Source organism: Crocuta crocuta, unplaced genomic scaffold (genome assembly GCF_008692635.1).
Source record: "Crocuta crocuta isolate KB4526 unplaced genomic scaffold, BGI_CrCroc_1.0 scaffold346, whole genome shotgun sequence".
NCBI classification, from domain to species: Eukaryota; Metazoa; Chordata; class Mammalia; order Carnivora; family Hyaenidae; genus Crocuta; species Crocuta crocuta.
In genome coordinates, this window is record NW_027527957.1 from 2,322,003 (window position 1) to 2,339,895 (window position 17,893).

General features: G+C 39.8%; 1 protein-coding gene across 2 annotated transcripts in view; it reads left to right on the forward strand.

The window, feature by feature from the left end:
• MARCHF1 (membrane associated ring-CH-type finger 1) overlaps positions 1–17,893 on the forward strand; it is a 553,625-nt gene that overhangs the window by 457,719 nt on the left and 78,013 nt on the right. The window contains exons 7-8 of one of the 2 annotated variants that reach the window (XM_077752739.1): positions 7,239–7,318; positions 7,607–8,371. In XM_077752739.1, coding sequence (XP_077608865.1) covers positions 7,239–7,318; positions 7,607–8,371 — 845 coding nt within the window. The remainder of the gene's footprint in view (positions 1–7,238; positions 7,319–7,606; positions 8,372–17,893) is intronic. The other variant, XM_077752740.1, reaches the window with a different exon arrangement.

The following is a 17,893-nucleotide window of genomic DNA, read 5'->3' on the forward strand; positions in this document are numbered from 1 at the left end:
GTGGGGGTGGGGAAATGTGTGACTTTCTCAAACTAAACTCCTTCCCTTTATCTTCCTCTTGAGTGTTCTTTACAGCTGGTATGAAAAATATCTGATTTTTTTTCAAAAAAAAAAATCTGTCTCTACCAGTTCAAAATTGAATCACATCCAGTCTTTCAAGGTTTCATCCCATTACCCCTTCAATTTTCAGTATGTACTAGGGCAGGGACCTCTCTTTAAAGTTCTGTTCTGCAGGTTTTTACCAGACTTATTGCTAAGGCATGAAGATCTGGTGACTGACTCTTTGTTACAATCAAGCAGGGCTGATCTTCCAACCCATTTGGGTTTTTACTGTCATTGTCAGGCCTTTGCCTGATAGTCTTTTCTGTGGCCCCCTGTTACAAAGTCACATTGACTTTAACTCTCGTGACCTTGCTTACTTCCGCAGGCTAGAAATCTCAGCTATCTTTCAAGCATTCATGAAAGCACAAGGCGACACCTGGATTTCCTCAGTCTACCCTAGTCTGGAGGAATCGGAAAGCTGGCACAGGTCCATCTGCTTCTGTCACTTTTCCCCTACCACACAGGCACTGTAGTAGGCACTTCCCTTACCCACTGAAAAGCTGATCTGAAAGACGTTACAGTCTTTCCAGGGAAAGGAAGGACAAGCATCATGCTCTTGGTTTTCCCACAAGCATATCCCAGTGAGTCTTGCATAGCCCCTGCCCCGCCCCCACGTCCTCTCCCCAAACCTTGTTCCACTCAGGGTGGATCAATAAGGAAGGAGGACAGTGGAATGTCATCCTTCTCTCTTCTCTCTCTCTTCTGTTCTTCGGCGGCAGGTAGTACTGAGCCGAGAGTAATTATTCTTCCTGTAAAATACATATTTAAGTGATACCCTTTATCTTCATACACTGTAGGTTGTAGTAAAACTAAATCCAGAAGTCCAAGATCTCTTCTAGATGTATAAAAGTAAGATTTGAGAATTTAGAAACACTTTTGTCTCTCTCAAAAAAAATAAAGAATATTTCAGGAAAAAAAAAACCCTGAAAATATGAAATTAGAAGTCGAATCATGTCCCCTTTGACCTAAGACAGTGGTTCTTAACTTTAGATGCACTTTGAGTCACTGGGGCAGCTTTTAAAAATAGTGACGGTAAGGTCCTGTCCCCTGGGTCCCACTCCTCAAAGTTTCTGGAATTAGGCCCAGTTGGAGGTTTTTTTTTTTTTTAGACGTCCCCAGTGATTCTAATTTTTAGCCAGGATTGAGAATCGCTGACCTAAGACTGTTACGTTTTTTTGTCTCCGAATGAGGGGATGCCATTGCATCCAGTTGTGGGGAAAAAATATGATTTGCTGGGAGTGAATAAAAAGAATTCTAATATTTTCATGATTAGTGACAGATTACAACTCTTATATATTCCACAGTTATCTGATCAATGATTTCATGTTATCCTCATAACAATTCTTTAATGTAGATATCATGTTGAGTACATGTAATTGAAGAATGGAAGTAAAATTCAAAGAGGCTAAATAAGCAAAGACTTCATCACTTAACTATTAGAGGAGGGATGCCCCCTGGGTGGCTCAGTCAGTTGAGCCTCTGACTTAAGCTCTGGACATGATCTCATGGTTTGTGGGTTTGGGCCCTGAGTCAGGCTCTGTGCTAACTACTCAGAGCCTGGAGCCTGCTTCAGATTCTGTCTCTCTCTCTTGCTGTCTCTCCCTTTAACCCTCTTCTGCTCACACTCTGTCTCTCTCCATCTCAATAATAATAATAATAATAATAAACATTAAAATAAAATTTTTAATATTAGAGGAGGGGCACCTGGGTGGCTCAGTCAGTAAAGCTTCCAACTGTTGATTTCAACTCAGGTCATGATCTCATGGTTCGTGGGTTCGAGCCCCACGTTGGGCTTTACACTGACATTGACAGCACAGAGCCTCCTTGGGATTCTCTCTCTCTACCCCTCCTCCACTGTCTCTGTCTCAAAATAAATAAATAAATTTTAAACAAATAAATAATTAGTAAATAAATATTAGGGGGGAAACACCATTACTAATTTTCAATATTAATAGTTGTCATTCATGACATCATCACTAGTATTTTCCTTTTATTAAAATTAAAATTTTACTTATAAAATATATAGCCTGAAAACTAAAACTTTCTCATAATCCTATCTCACAAAGATAATCACTGCTATTCATATGATAGCACACATCATGAAAGTATTATTTACCCAAATGAGACCATACTACATATAGTTTTGAAGCTTGACTTTTCACTTAAAAATATATCCTACACATACGTGTGTGTTACTTTGTGTGCACTCATGGTAGATCTCATTTCTTAATATGGCTTTTGTATCTCCATGTTAGCAACTGAACATTTAGGTGATTGCCAATTTCTTGCTATTATAAACAATACTGTAATGAACATTCTTATTATAATGAACATATCTTTGGGCAGTTTTGCAGGTGTTTTAATAAAATTGATTCCTGAGTAGAATTTCTGACTTGAATATCATAGACATTTTCTACTTTAATGAAGTTTACCAAATTGCCCTCCAAATAAGTTGTGCGGATTTACAGTTACCTCAACAATATAAGGCAATGCTTAGTTTCCCCCACCTTGACTACACTGGCTGTTATTAATCTTTTTTAAATGTGCTGATCTAGTAAATGAAAGTAAGTGCCATTGTTAACTGAATTTGCATTTGTTTGCTTATTGAGATTGGGCAGCTTTTTACATGTGACCAAAAACCAAGTGCAGTTCCTCGAGGCCTTGTGAATTACCTGTCTGTGTGTTTTACTCAGTTTTTTTTTCCAAAGATCTACCAATTTTCCTTTCTTTTTCCTTTAAGTTGTAAACAAAATCCCCACCTACTAAGGAATTAGCTGTTGGGCTATCATATGTGTTATGAAACATGGCATTATTTATGGCTTTGAGTTTTGTCTGGGGTAATGTTGGTGTGTGAGTGCATGTGTTTCTTTTTTTGTAAATTAGAAGTTTTTATTTTTTTAATTAGCATGCTTACCTGTCTTTTCCTATGTTCACTTTTCATTTCATGTCATCCTAAGAAAGGGATTCCCTTCCACAATATTATAAACATACTTAGTTGTATTTCCTTCTCATATTTTCAGTTTTATTTTTATTTTAAACTATCCCTTTTCAATCCCTGCTGCATCCTGGATATATTGAATCCTAAGTAGTTTTCTAGTATCCACATTTAATCATTTCCATTTGTTGCTGAATATCTGTCAATGACATACATTCATTTGAGGATACAATCCAAGCATCTCAATGTGACATATAGGACCTCTGTTCCTTTATCCTGATTTGTATCACTTCTTATCTCACTCGACACCCTCCCCCAGTCATTATAACACTTGGTACCTTCACTTTTTCTTGTTCAGATGTTCAGATGTTCAAGTGTCCTAGGGGACACTTACTTTAAATCTCTGCTCCATTCTGTATTAAATCTCTGCTCCATTCTGTATTAGGTGCCCTTCCTTCATCAGAATTCCTGTTACTAGACTATCAAGATATACTAGACTATACTAAAATTGCCTGTTCATTTGAATCTCTTTTCCACTAAACAAGAAACCCCTTCAGGATGTTATCTTTTCTTTATTCCCAGAACTCACTATAGTAGCTATTACAATAGACCCTTATTAATTCATGTTTATAAACAAATAAACCTAATGTGACACAAGCTGGCGTTAATTTTATATCAATCAGCTGGTCAGTTAGATTCCGCTGTCTTAGTTGGGTGCAGGTAGTTTTTCTAGGAGTGATACCGGGGAGCAATATAGGTTTGGGAAAAGAAAGACAGAAAGGGGAAATGTCAGTAAAGGGGTTTGTGGGTGAGCTAGGGTCAATGGGCTTTAATCCAGCTTGGGATCTTTTGAAGATCACTTTAAATTTTTTTAATGTTTTTATTTATTTCTGAGAGAGAGAGAGAGAGAGAGACAGCGTGAGCAGGGGAGGGTCAGAGAGAGAGGGAGGCACAGAATCCAAAAGAGTCTCCAGGCTCTGAGCTGTCAGCACAGAGCCCAACGCGGGGCTTGAACCCACGAACCATGAGATCATGACCTGAGCCGAAGTTGGACGCTTAACAAACTGAGCCCCCCAGGTGCCCCCTGAAAGTCACTTTATAGCAGTCCTTTTGAGAGACTGAGAAATCTCTGGCATTCATCCACTGACTTCAGTCCAAGAGATATCCCCAAAGGTTTTAGCTTATCCTACACTTCCAGGTTGTGCCTGTGCGCAGGCAAGGAAGTGAACCTGGTAACAAAGACCCAGAGCATAGAACCCAAGAGGCATAGGCACTCAGGTGGAAATCAGTCTGTGTACAAGTGAACTCAGAGGAAGGCCCAAAGGACAGAGTGGACATTAACAGCGTCAGCTACAGTAGCTGACATGACAGCCTCTGCCCCACCACCAAACTGAACATGTATAAACTAATAATGGATATGAGCTATTTGAAGATTCTTGATGGACATTAATGATGATTTCTGTTTCCTTTAAAATACATAGGAGTTATAGACATAAGTGCTATTCGATTCTGTGTCATGGTGGACCACAAACTCTCCAGAGGGAAGCTGCATGTTTTTTACTATTCCCTGTTATTATTCATTGACAAATCACATTCTCATTGCAGAACATACATTTGCTCAGACACGTGAGATTATAAAATTTGTCTATTATGATTATTTGTCTCAACATCTTTTCCATGTACAGATTCATAGAACCAATTTCAACACATCATTAAGTAGCCATGGATATCCATTATGACGCTCAACATATTTTTTTGTTCACTTTTACAATGTCATCAGTGATTTGAGGTTACTTTTGGGCTGCATTGCTTCTTTTAAAGAGAATGAGTAGTAAACTTCACTTTATTCAGCGACTGCTGTATGCAGAACTTACTACTAATCTCAGTGGATATGTGTAGGATAAGTGGTCCACAATCTAACAAAACTTACTCTTTACTGCATAGAGTCCAGGAATGCTTATATTTTATGAAAATAGACTATGTACCTGTTCTGTGGATGCAGAAATGACCTTAATCTGGATTAAAAATTTATTTAAAGAATGAGTTTTGATACAAATCTAGAGGAACATAATCAAACGCGGACTGGTGTTCAAAGATGACATTCAAATATTTTAAAAATACAGTGTTCATGGATTGATAGGGGAGCCTCTGAAAATTATAGGCCAGAAGTGTACAGATGTTAATCAGTCTGTGGGAGCGTGCTGAGAACACCATCCTTCCCTCTGGGCTTCCTGTTTCCTCTACTAGAATATTTTTTATCTCTTCTTTCATAACTCCTGCTTGCCTTTAAGATTGGCTCAAGTCTCATCTCCTATTGTTTCTCCATAGTTTCCTATGACTACTGTGACAAATTACCATAACCTTGTTGAATTAAAACAGCACAAGTCTATTGTCTTATGGGTTTGGAGGTGGGAAGTCAAACACAGGTCTCACTGAGCTAAAAGTGAAGTGTCAGTAGGGCTGCATCTTCTGAAGGATCTTGGGAAGAGCCCATTTTCTGGCCTTTCCCAGCTTCTGGAAGCCACTTGCATCCTTGGTCAGGGCCCCCTCCCTCCATCCTCAAAGATCAGAAGTGTAGCATCTTCCTTCCTCTCTGACCTCTGCTCCCATCCTTCCATCTTCTGTCTCCGCCCCTAACTCTGTTGGCACCCTCTCATAGGGACCCTTGTGTTTGCATTGAGCCCATCAAGATAATCCAGGATGACGTCCCCATCTCACTACCCTTAACTTAATCATATCTGCAAAGTCCCTCTTGTCATGTAAGGAAACATAATCACAAATCCCAGGGATTGGGGTGTTGACATCTTGGGGGCAGGTGAGGGGGCAGGAGGAGCAGAGGGCAGTATTGTGCCTCCTCTTGAAAGTTATTGAGTTCAATTTTGAGTTTTAGAATTAGTTTATCTTTCTCTGCACCCCACAAATATCTATCTCTAATATGGGAATTCTTAGAGCCACTTTGAAAATTAGGGTTAATCTTTGTAGCTTAACTGTTATTTCTTGATGTAAAAACTGTATTTCATCTGTGCAGTCATACTGGTCTAAATTTGGACCTAGGCCTCCTCCCCTAGTTTCCTCCTGTATAAAGGAGAAGTGTGTTACAAGGTGGGTAAGAGAACAAATGTGAGAACAAGATTTCTCATCCCAAACCTCTGCCCTAGCACCTAATTGTATGAAGCAGCACCAATTTCTCAGTGTCCTTATCGATAACATGGAAATGATTACAGCATCTAATACATTCACTTCTTATGCGTATTAATTAATGGACACATGACAATTACATAGAACAGTGATTGTTCTAAAATTATTTAGAACATAGTATTCACTGAAAAGTGTTAGTTGTTATTATCTCCCACTGGTGAGATTATAATAAAGATTTAGGAGACAGTTTAATAAAGCCACAGCACAATGCCTGGCACACAGCAAATTTTCAATTCCTTCTACCTTTTGATTGAGCATCACCATCTGTATTAAATACAAATTAAAGACGTCAAATTTAGTTAAGAAAATGCTGTGCTTCAAAGGTAAGAGTGTGGCGGAATGTGCTCAACTTTGAGCTAACAATCTGAATTTTTTCAGGCTCTGTTACCCTCAGGTTCAATATGGTCACAGGGATAAAAGATACAAAAGGTCAATAATGGTGTGATGGATAGATTTTATTCGTTTCAGTGATGAAATAATAATAGTAACAACACTAGGCTTTTAAATATTACAAACTGTTTTCAAATACATTATCTCATGGGGACTTGATGTGACTTCATGGTAATTCCAGACAGTATCTAGCAGTCTAATGGCTTTTTGACTATTTTGGTTTCCCAGATTGGTATCATCTTGGTCACACAATAGCATTTATGTCCTTTGTATGATAGGATATTCAAGTGTTAGCCATTGCTTCCAAGGCAAATTGAGCCATCCCGTTCAAATGTTTACAGTAAATAGAACAGAAACTTGTGGAATCGTCTTCCTCTCTCATAAATGAAGCAACAGCAAAGTGGTACAGCATCTCAGCTGTTCCAAGTTCCTCAAATGAGTTTTACTTTTGCAAAACGAACCCTCTAACTTCCTATGTGTTGTGAGCTGCGTTATGAGCAACATGACCGGCAGCCACGTTTGCTGTAATTTTTTAAATATGTGGAAAAAAAGCAAGATATCGACCATGTATTACCTTAACCAAGATGCCAAATTATCTAACTTGTTTCTCCAGGCAAGCAGTCCAACGACAGGGACAGCTCCCAGGAGCCAGTCAAGGTTGTCTGTCTGTCCATCCACTCAGGACATCTGCAGGTAAGTGCTCAGCAAATGATCCTATTTAAATATATTTTAGACCAATGTTGTGTATTCTTCTCCTGTGTTCTGAGACTGTGTGGCTCTTGCTTCTGCCTTGCGTTGTCCATGGACAATTTATACTGGTTTAATTTTTTCCCCCTTCAGTTCATTTCCTTCATTTAATCTTTATTTACCAACTTCTGGTCCATGCTATCATTTTCATCATTCTCTCTCTCTCTCCCTCTGTCTTCCCATGGCTTTCCTCTCCATTCCCATCTCCCATCCTTTGCCTGCTGCTTTGTCTAGATCTGCCATCTTGCATGACATGTCAGAAGATGCATTTGAGCAATGCACCCCTGTTGTGGTGCTCAGCCCTGCTAGGAAGGAGTCTGGTAAGAAATCAGTAAAGCAGAGGCCTAGGAGGAGGAGGAGGGCCTCTGAGAGATATGAGCATGCAGAAGAACAAATAAAAGGGAGAAGAAATGATTTTCACCTCCAGATCACAAGCCCCAGATGGAGTGAGCTTTACACAGATTCTTCAGATTCCTCTTCCACAGATGAGACTCACTGGATTCAGGCAAAAAGAAGAGCCCAAGTTAAATTCCGACTGTCCCGAAGAAGAAGGAGAAATGGTAACAAACCATGTGGAAACTTGGATGGGTCTTCTGCTCCCAATGGAATGGATCTGGTAGATTTGGAATCCAAAGGTAAAAAGCAACAAGTGCCGACTGAATGTGAGAGTTGCTCTTTACATCTCTGCAGAGGAAAAGGCACAAGGTACCAGGAATGCAGTCTTTCCCTGCCAACAGGATCCATTGAGCTTATGAGATCCTCAAGGAAGCACGAGGAAAGCAAAGGCAGACACCATCACAGGGACCCGCAGCTCTTGCACAGTCTTGGGCAGTATGAAACCATCAAGAAAGGACTTTCAGAAGCAGATTCTAGCCCTGAAGTATTGGCAGTAGCAGAAGGCAGCAAGTCTGTGGATGCTGCTGGGTTCCAGGTGAATAACTCTGTGCAGAAGCTGCCTGCCGCCTACCATGACGGGTCTGATCATTTAAAAATATGCAGGTCAGTCACTGTAGAGAAAGACCTAATGCCTCCCACATGCGTCTCTTCCCACTGGGAGTTAGGTGTGTGTTTGACACCTACCCTCAAAACATAACATTTATTGAGGCTACTATCTGTCTGATTGAATATAAGGTAATAAAACAAGAAAAGGTGTGTGTGAGAAGAGGAATATGGAAGTATCCAGGGCTTTGAAAGCCCTTCTAGAGTAGAATTAGATTTCCCCTTTACTTCCCTTCATTGGGTAATGACTGATCTTGTCAAATGGATTGACAAACAGTTGGGTCTGGTACCCATTCTATTTAAGACAGACGAGCAGAGTCAATAGGAGTGAGAGTGTATGAAACGTTAGGTCCTTTAATGCAAATTTGGTGAGCTGTTAGCATCCTGACAGAAAGATATTTAAGGCTTGGGTTTTTTAAGGTCAGATTTTTGTACCAGAAAAATCTCCTCTGCAGTTGGTGCTAATTTGTTCTCCAATTGTCTGACTCAGCAGGGTAATTCAAGACTGAAAGGACACAGAAACAGGTCACGGACACATCAGTGGGGTTGCTGGAGCCTTCAGGGAAGGAGAACACATTAACTTTAGTGATAATCATGTACTAAAAGGTTTCAACATGTAGACATTTCATAGCTCTGAGACTCCTTTCTTCCACTTTTTATCCATCCATGTACATTTTCAGAATAACTTAATGCAAATAAGAATTATATGAATATCCATGCTGGTATGCACAAATCAGATCATTTTAAACAAAACAGAAAGTCTTACGTTTTCACATTATATCCAGTCATTTAAATTGGTTAGATTCTGTTTGGGAGCAAATGGAGTTTTGTTGCATAATGCTTGATTGTTTGGGCTCATTTTATGAAAGTCAAAGTTGCTTTAGAAAACATGTGTGCGTGTGTGTTTCATGTGAATCACATGACCCAGAAAATGCTGCCCATGTCCATTCCAGACAGGACAAGGGAAACTAAGCTCTGGATGTAAATAATACTATAATAGTTTGTTTCTCTGCAAGTTTTATAAAGATATTCATAAAATGTTCATTCATGGATTCATACAAGCATCTGTGATGCATCAATTCTAGGCATTAAAAATACTACAGTACTTGTACAGTCTCTGACATCTTAGAGCTTACAGTCTAATGGGAAGCACAGGAACACAACAATTTCACAGTTGACATATAATTACAATAGTGATAAGGAATATGACATAACAAGGGAGGAAGCTCTACCTATTCTGCAAGATCAGAGGAAACCTCTTTTAAGGAGGTGACAAACAGACTGAGGCTCAAAGGATGACAGCAATTGATCAAGGAAAGAAACGGAGAAGATCATCCAGGCAGAAGGTGGCACTACACGAAGCCAGGAGTTGGGAAGGAGTTTAGCAATCCAGAGAACTGAAAGTGGGTTCCTGTGGTGGGGGTGTGGTGAGGGAGGGGGATGGGTGGTGCAGAGGAGGGAGGAGAGGTGGAGAGGGCCATGTAAAACATGCTCAGAGATTTAAGAGAAGTGACACCGTTTGATTTATATATTGATGTAAGTTTCTTATAATCCTTTGAATATGATTTACATGAGACTTTGCTAAAATGTTGGAGGATGGAATAAAACACTATTTCTAGTCTAAACTAAGAACTCCCCACTTACAACCATCTGTTGTCATTCCCTGAATCCAGTTCCAACATCATTTAATGAAAGTCAGTTAAAGAAGCTAGTTGTAGGCTTAATGGTAATTGGAGAAAAAAGTAATGCTTGCAATTAAAGTCATAGTGGCTGGTTCTCCTAACTTAAAAGCACTGCTCTGGAGGAACATTTTCAAAGACAGGATATTTAACTTAGACTTCTATTAATGAAAGTGAGATTGATGGGCCTATAGTTATTATTTCTTGCTGTGGGTTATCATCAAAATATACCCACTAAGCAAATACTAGGGCTGCATATTATACTAGATGCTGAGGGCAAAATGCAACAAAAGTCTTGATTCTTCCTTCAGTGGCCTGTTCTCCAGTGGGAGAATTGAACACATACGTGAAAAGATGCAAATTCAAGAAAGTACAGGGTGAATTAAAAAAAAGAAAAAAGAATACTGCAGAAATTTGAAGAAAGAAAAATTGCTGAGAGCTGGAACAATCTGGAAAGCCCATAAGAGGTGGGATTGGGACCAAGAAAGGTAGAATTGGATTGGCAGAGATGCACAGATGGGCATTCCGGGCATTCAGGGCCGGGGAAATACCATGAGCCCAGACAGAGATGAGGGAATGACACTGCACTGAAGAATTTTGTGTGAATTTATATAACTAGGTTGGAAAGTTTACACAGATAGATAACAACTAAAACAAACAAGAAAAAAAAAAAACTTTGTAGAGAAAACACGCATATGTTCCAAAGAGTTTAACGGTGTTCTGCACATCTTTGTTCTCAAACTGCCTCGAAGCCTTTTGGTACCAAAGAGGCTGCCTCGAAAACTGAGAACAGATCAAGGAGATTATGCTCCCCTTAGCCTGTCTTCAATCAGAGAAGCTTTGTGATTATCTCTTGTATGTAATGGGGTTTGACATAATATCCCTTTAAGAAAAACAAATTTCACTGCAGAAAATAATACGGAACAACCTTTGCTAAATAAATAGGCCTGATGAAGAAAAACATACAGAGTAGTCCCGGTGTCCTGGGGGATGCATTGGGAAAGGAACCTAGATTTAGGAGAACAGGTTGTAATAGGGTAGAAGTATCCTACTTTGAGGTAAGTAGGATTAGGATGATCAAGAGTAATGAAGGGGAAGGACAGATGGCATACTAGCTTTCCACTGGATGAATGGAAAGAATCTTGGTGCTTGGACTTGGTGAGAGCATAAGAGAAAGGAGTGGGGGATGACTCCAAACCTTGGGACTTGGGAGACAGTAAATGCTGACGTTACTGACCAAGGCAGAAGAGGTCAGAGGCAAGCTGGTTTGGGAAAGACCGAATGAGTTCAGTTACAGGCAGGCTGCTTGTGGTTGCCATGACATTGCAGGGTCAGCTATCCAGACAATATGAGACATGTCAGCGAAAGGCAGGAGAGCAGTCCCAGCTGATTCTGTATAATTTTTCAAGCATTAGTGAACTACACACAGATCATCACTAAACACTCGCATATTTGCAGCTATCACTAACGTGATGTATTAGCACAGGGCAATAGCACAAAGATACTAAAAATGAAAATCTTCTCAAGGCCAGGGAGGACATATAGATTCGGGTATCATTCTCAGGCTGTAACCGTGATGTCTGGGAAGTGAATGAAATCTCTAAATGAGCTCATACACAGGAAAAGCGACTCCAGACAGACACAGCCTGAGCACCGGGGTCCGCTGTGCAAGGGAGAGAAGCAGCAATTGCCTGTGAATTTGCACTCTTGCTGCTTCAGACACGCATGGGCAGAACCAGCCTCGGCCACAACCACAAAGCAGAAGAAGCTCCTAAACCCTTCCTCCTTTTCTGTTCCTGGCATTTGGTCCCCATGTAGACGCCCTAGCCTCTTTCCCACCCTCATCAAAGCCTTATTCAGAGAAAGTATCTCTGTTAGCCAATTACAGCTTACAGGGAATGTGAGTCATCATGCTATCACACCCATAGCTGTGTAGGGAGAAAGGCTTTGCCTTTTTCATATAAAAAGAAAGTTTTTAAAACAGATTAGAGCATGTTAGCCCATATTTAAGGCTTTCCCATGGCCTCTTAATTGCCCTCAGTGGCAAGTTCAGATTTTTGTAATAGGATTTACAAGTCCCTGCATGATCTAGCCATCAGATCTGCCTCTCCAGCTGGAACACCCATCGTTAATGAACACCTCTTCCTGATGGTCTGTCTTCAGTTCCCTGTAAGTGCCTAGGCCTGTCCCTTTCAGGGCTTAGAACGTCTTCACAGCACCCCTTCTGCCCTTCACCAGACTAAATCCTAATCAGTCCTTTATAGTTGAAATGTAATTCCTTTAGGGACACCTTCGTGATTCTCTAAGCAATACTAAGCCCCCCGGGAGTCACTTCCATGGCATAATTTTTAATTCCTAACATGTAGGTATTTTTGAGATTGGCCGTTTCAGATTTGTTCCAGTGTCCACGGTACCTGGAACATGCCTGGCAGATAGAATAGATTCAGCATATAGTTTCTGAATGAATAGATTTAGGGAAAATGAATGTTGCTAAGGGAATTATTCTTACAATGTGAAATCATAGCACCAGGTGGTAGTTTACCTCACCTGCTATGGAACCAGCGTACAGAGAAAACAACTACACCAGCAGTCCTCAAACCTTAGTGGACATGAGCATAGACCACAAGGCTTTTGAAACACAGATTTTTGGATCCACTCCCAGGAGTTTCTGATTCCCTTCTCTGGGATCATGTCTACGAACTTGCATTTCTGAAATGTTTCGAAGCGATACAAATACAGTGATCTAAGGGGCCACATTTTCAGAACCACTGCTCTAAGCTATATTTCTCTTGGGCCTTAAGTGGGAAAAGAGAAATTGAAAGGATGAATTTGGGAAGCATAATTACAGTTTTCTACCCTATTCTATTGAATGCTGACACAAATCAAAAATAGATGACTTTCTTGTAGTTTTTACACTGTCATACCAGTAAGTGCTGGTCCTCTTACTAAAACCGTGGACTGACAAAGTCCCAACTTTACCAGGAACTCAGATGTCATGGTTTGTCTATTGTGTCTCCTCAAACCCACTTCCTCATTGCAGCTACCCCATCATATCAGTGCATTCACACATACCCTGAATTTCCAGTTTTTGACTGTTTTTCTTCTGCTTTGGCTATATCCACTCTCTAACCAAAACCCATCACTTGTTTCTCCCAAGATTGCTTTTGATCTGTGCCTTCTTTCTCAATACTAATATCCCCTTTTGACTCTTCTCTACACTTGCGTTCTTTCTCCACATTCATTCTTTAGCCTGCTACCTGCTTTGGTCAGGACTCTTCTGCCAGATTAAAATTGACTGAAACCAATTCAAATGAGTTTAAACAAGAAGGGGATGTATTAGCCACAGACATAGGAAATCCAGATTTACAGATGACTGCAGGGACTGTAGACACTCAGTGTGCTTCTCTCTTCTCTGTGCGTTGTTCTCATTTTCTCCAACTACAGGCAAGCTTCCTCTAGATAGCAGAGGGATGAAACAGTGTGGGCAGAGAGAGCTTTCAGCTTAAATCTTACCAGCCTTGACTTAACAGAAAAGAGAAGTGTTCTCTTCAAGCAGTGACATGTGAAATCCCAGGGATAGAATAGAAGTAGCCTGCTCAAGGTCACATCCTTGGGCTAATCACGGTCACCAGGGGCACTGGGCCTTATGCTTGGACCAAGTCCTTCAGTGGGAAGCTTGGATTTAAATGACAACCCCTCCAGACCCTGATGAATTGGGGGAGAGACATTCAGTAACAAAAAGAACAGCGTCAGTACCAGAAAAAGAGGAAAGAGAATTATAAGCAGGAAAAAAACAAGACAGTAGCATTCAAATACGATCCAGTGCAGCTCTCCCCCTTCACGGTGTCTTTCTCTTCCTCTCCAAATGCCCATATTTAGATGTGCTTCAATATTCATCTCATTTTTATCCACTCCATGAGGCTTTCCCAAACTATTCTGGTCAACAGTGATCTTTTCTTTCTTCAAATTCCCACAACCTTTTGTAGTCAGTAGCACTTAATTTAGTATTCCCTTCTTTTATATATATATTTTTTTACTGTTTGTTTGTTTGCTTGCTTGCTTGTTTTGAGAGAGAGAGAATGCACACGTGTTGGGAGAGGGAAAGAGAAGAGAGACAGAACCCCAAGCAGGCTCCGTGCTGTCAGTGCAGAGCCCAACACACATGGGGTTTGAACTCGTGACCTGTGAGATCATGACCTGAGCCAAAATCAAGAGTTGCATGCTTAAACAACCGATCCACCCAGGCACCCTCATATTCCTTTATTTTCTAATAGTTCTCTTTTTTTTATATACTAAGCTTCTTGAATAAGAATTATGTCTTGTATCTATTTCATGCTCTCCACAATACTCAGGATAATTCTGGCATTTAACAACTGCCCAAACAGAATCCTCAGAATGACTTCAAAATCAGTGAATGCTAAAAGAGGAGATTCAACCATGGGGAACAATGGGAATTGGGTGCTACAAAGTAAAACAAATAAGATATATTTAGTCCCATCAATGTCTTCTTTAAAAAAGGAAGAGCCCCAAAATAAATAACTTTTCCTAACGTTCTAGTCTAGTGTTGGTTAGATGATGAGCTTGAAGGTATAGTTTATAATGTTTTGCCATAGGCTTCATTATGCATATTCTCATTTTTTCTTTTAGAAGAAAGTGTTTTGAAGTTTATTAATTTTGAGAGATAGTGAACAGGGAAGGGGCAGAGAGAAAGAGAAAGAGAGAATCCCAAGCAAACCCTGCACTGTCAGCATGCAGCCTGATGCAGGGCTCAAACTCATGAACCAGGAGATCATGACCTGCGCCAAAACCAAGAGTCAAACACTTAACCAACTGAGCCACCCAGGCACCCCATCTTTATGAAAATTTTTTTACAAAAATGAGAAAATGGTAAAAATTAGCCGATTTTTGACTTGTTTAATTCTTGCCACTGGCAATACTTTTTAAAATTTTTTTAATGTTTTATTTATTTCTGAGAGAGAGAGCATGAGCAGGGGAGAGTCAGGGAGAGAGGGAGATACAGAATCTGAAACAGGCTCCAGGCTCTGAGCTGGCAGTCAGCACAGAGCCCAACGCAGGGCTCGAACCCACCAACCGTGAGATCATGACCTGAGCTGAAGTCGGACGCTTAACGGACTAAGCCACCCAGGTGCCCCACAATTTGCAATACTTTTAAAGCAGGTGTGGGAAAATGGAAAGAGAACATTTTTAAAACTCAGAATGTTCATAGCAGAAAACTATTTTCTGAGAGCATCACAGTCAGTGCTTCTTGACAAAGCATTAGAGTTTATAAGATTCATTTAGATCATTTTTTAATAATAGGCCTGAGCTCCTAAGAGAATTGGGCTTAACATGGACTGTTTTTATCCCTGCCAACATATCTGTGTACTCATTGATTCATTCACTCACACAGTAAACAACTATTTATTGGGGATTTACTCTGCAAAGCAACGTTCTAGAAGCTGGAAATACAGTGGAAAATATAGTAATGGTCCCATCCCCTATCAACTTATATTCCAGTTGGTAAAACAAGTAATTAAACAGGCAAATGTGAAAAAAAAAATCCATGAATGAAGCTAAGAGAACACATTACATCTAATAGAACAAAGCAGGTTTCCCTGAGAAAGTAATAATTAAGAATAATTCCAACAGAGAGTAAGTTAAGAGAAGAGATAACCTGTTCTAGGAGAAGGATATGGCATATGGGACCACCCAGAGATGAGTGAGATAGAGCCTAAAAGGATTTCAATGTGGCCTAGCAGTGAGGAGGGGAAGGGCAGCCAACCATGGAGTTCTTTATCAACCACTGATAGGAGTTTGGACTGTATTTTAATGACAAGGGTAAATTTCTGTAGACCTTTAAGGAAAAGAATGACACTGTCACCTTAGTGTTCTAGAAGATCACTCATGCTGCTTTTGGAAAATAGGCTGGAGAGGGCAAGGCTGAAGAGAAAGAAAACCAATTAGAGAGACATAAGTATGACCCAGGGAAGCGCTGGTGGTGGCTGTGAGAACAAAAAGAAGTAGATGGATTTTTAAAATATTTTGAAAGTCAATCAAACAGGATTTGATGATAACTTACATATGTATCTGATCTCAAGTTTCTGATTTAGAAGACCAGGTATATGATAGCATCCTTTCCTACTGAGAGAACACACTGCTTGAGAGTCAGGTTTAAAAAAAGATAAGTTCAGTTTTATACATAATAGTTTGAGGCACAAGACAACTGTCCAAAGAGAGATATCCAGGAAAGTTCAGAAAAGGTTTTGCAACTTTTCATGAAGAGTAGGAAGTCTTGAGCATATAGGTAGTAATTGTCAAGATCTTCCATGGAAAATCTGTAAACTGAGGAGATGATCGCATGAAGAACCCTGGGGGATAGCAGCACTGAATGGACCTGAAAGAAGAAAAGAAGCCAACAGAGAGAAGGAAGAGAATGGCCAAAGAGGCAGATGAAAACCTAGGACTGTATAAAGGAAAGAGAGAATGTAATAAATAGGGAGAAAGGTGAATTCAGGGGCCTCTCTTTGTTTTTAAGTTAGAGAAACTAAGAGCTCAGAGAGAGGAAGAGAAGTTGACAGTGAAGAAAATTGATCAGACTATTTATTTGTTAAAGCCTCACAGGGAAGATAGAGAAGGATGGAATCCAAAACCCAAAATAAAAGAATTGCCATGGCAAGGAAAATAGATATGATTTTCTTTGCAATAGAAGTAAAGGAGGAAATGACAGACACAGGGACAAATGTAGATTTACAGATTATAAATTTCTTTTTGATGGCCTTGTAGAGCAAGGGGGTTGCCTGCAAAGTCATACATCAGTGAAATTTGAATTTCTAATAACAATGAATAATTTCTCATTGGGACACACATATACCAAAAAAGTACCCATTGTTTATCTCAAATTCCAACTTAACTGAGTGTCTCATGTCATTTTGCTAAGCTGGCAGTGCTAAGCATAGCAAGGTAGAAAAAGCATTGCTGGATGCCCTGTTCAGGTTCAGAACTATGAGTTTATGTGCCCACAGATGGCAGGAACTGTAACTTACCTCTGCAGTACATCATTAAGTGTAGACACAATCAAAGAAGGCAATTGAACTTGGATCTAAGCAGTGACGTCCTGAAACCTCTAGATTTCACATTTAGTTTCACATACGTATCCCCAAGTATCTCCATAGACATTTGAAATTTAAACATGGAGACAAATATGCTTTACAAACAAGATAGTTAAAGTAAAATAACATTTAGTAGTTTTGCTTTCCGTATTTATTTAGAGGGGGGAAAAACATACTCCTTTTTACCTTACCCTTTCCAGTAATTATTATAGCACTGGGAAAACTGGCTTCATAGACTCACAGATCATCTTGGCCACTTTCCAGTCTGATCTTTGAAGACCCTTGGAGCATCCGCACATATTAGCATCTGTCTTCCTTGGACACACTGTTTCCTGGGGCAGTCTCTTTCCTTTTAGAATCTCTAGTTGTGAAAACACTCTTTCTCATCTCTTATCAGCCTGTATCCTTGTGTTTTCTACCTCTTGGTCCTAGATTTATATTCACTCAGTAAATATATTTTTAAATTTTGTTTATGTATTCTGTTACTTCTTTCTGTTACTTTCTTTGCACCAAAATGAGACTGGCATTCTACTGTCTACTCCATTCCATGAGTAAAAGATCAGTTGTTCAGAGTGTTTAGTATTTAGGTGAAAAGGTCTCCTAAGTGACCTAATGATAGTCATTTATATCCAAGAGGTAACAGACTCTTCAGAAAGTTCATAAACGTATTCTCTTCCTTAGGTTTTGCCTGTTTTGCTGAGTCTTATAAGAACTAATAATAATCTTTCTCCTGT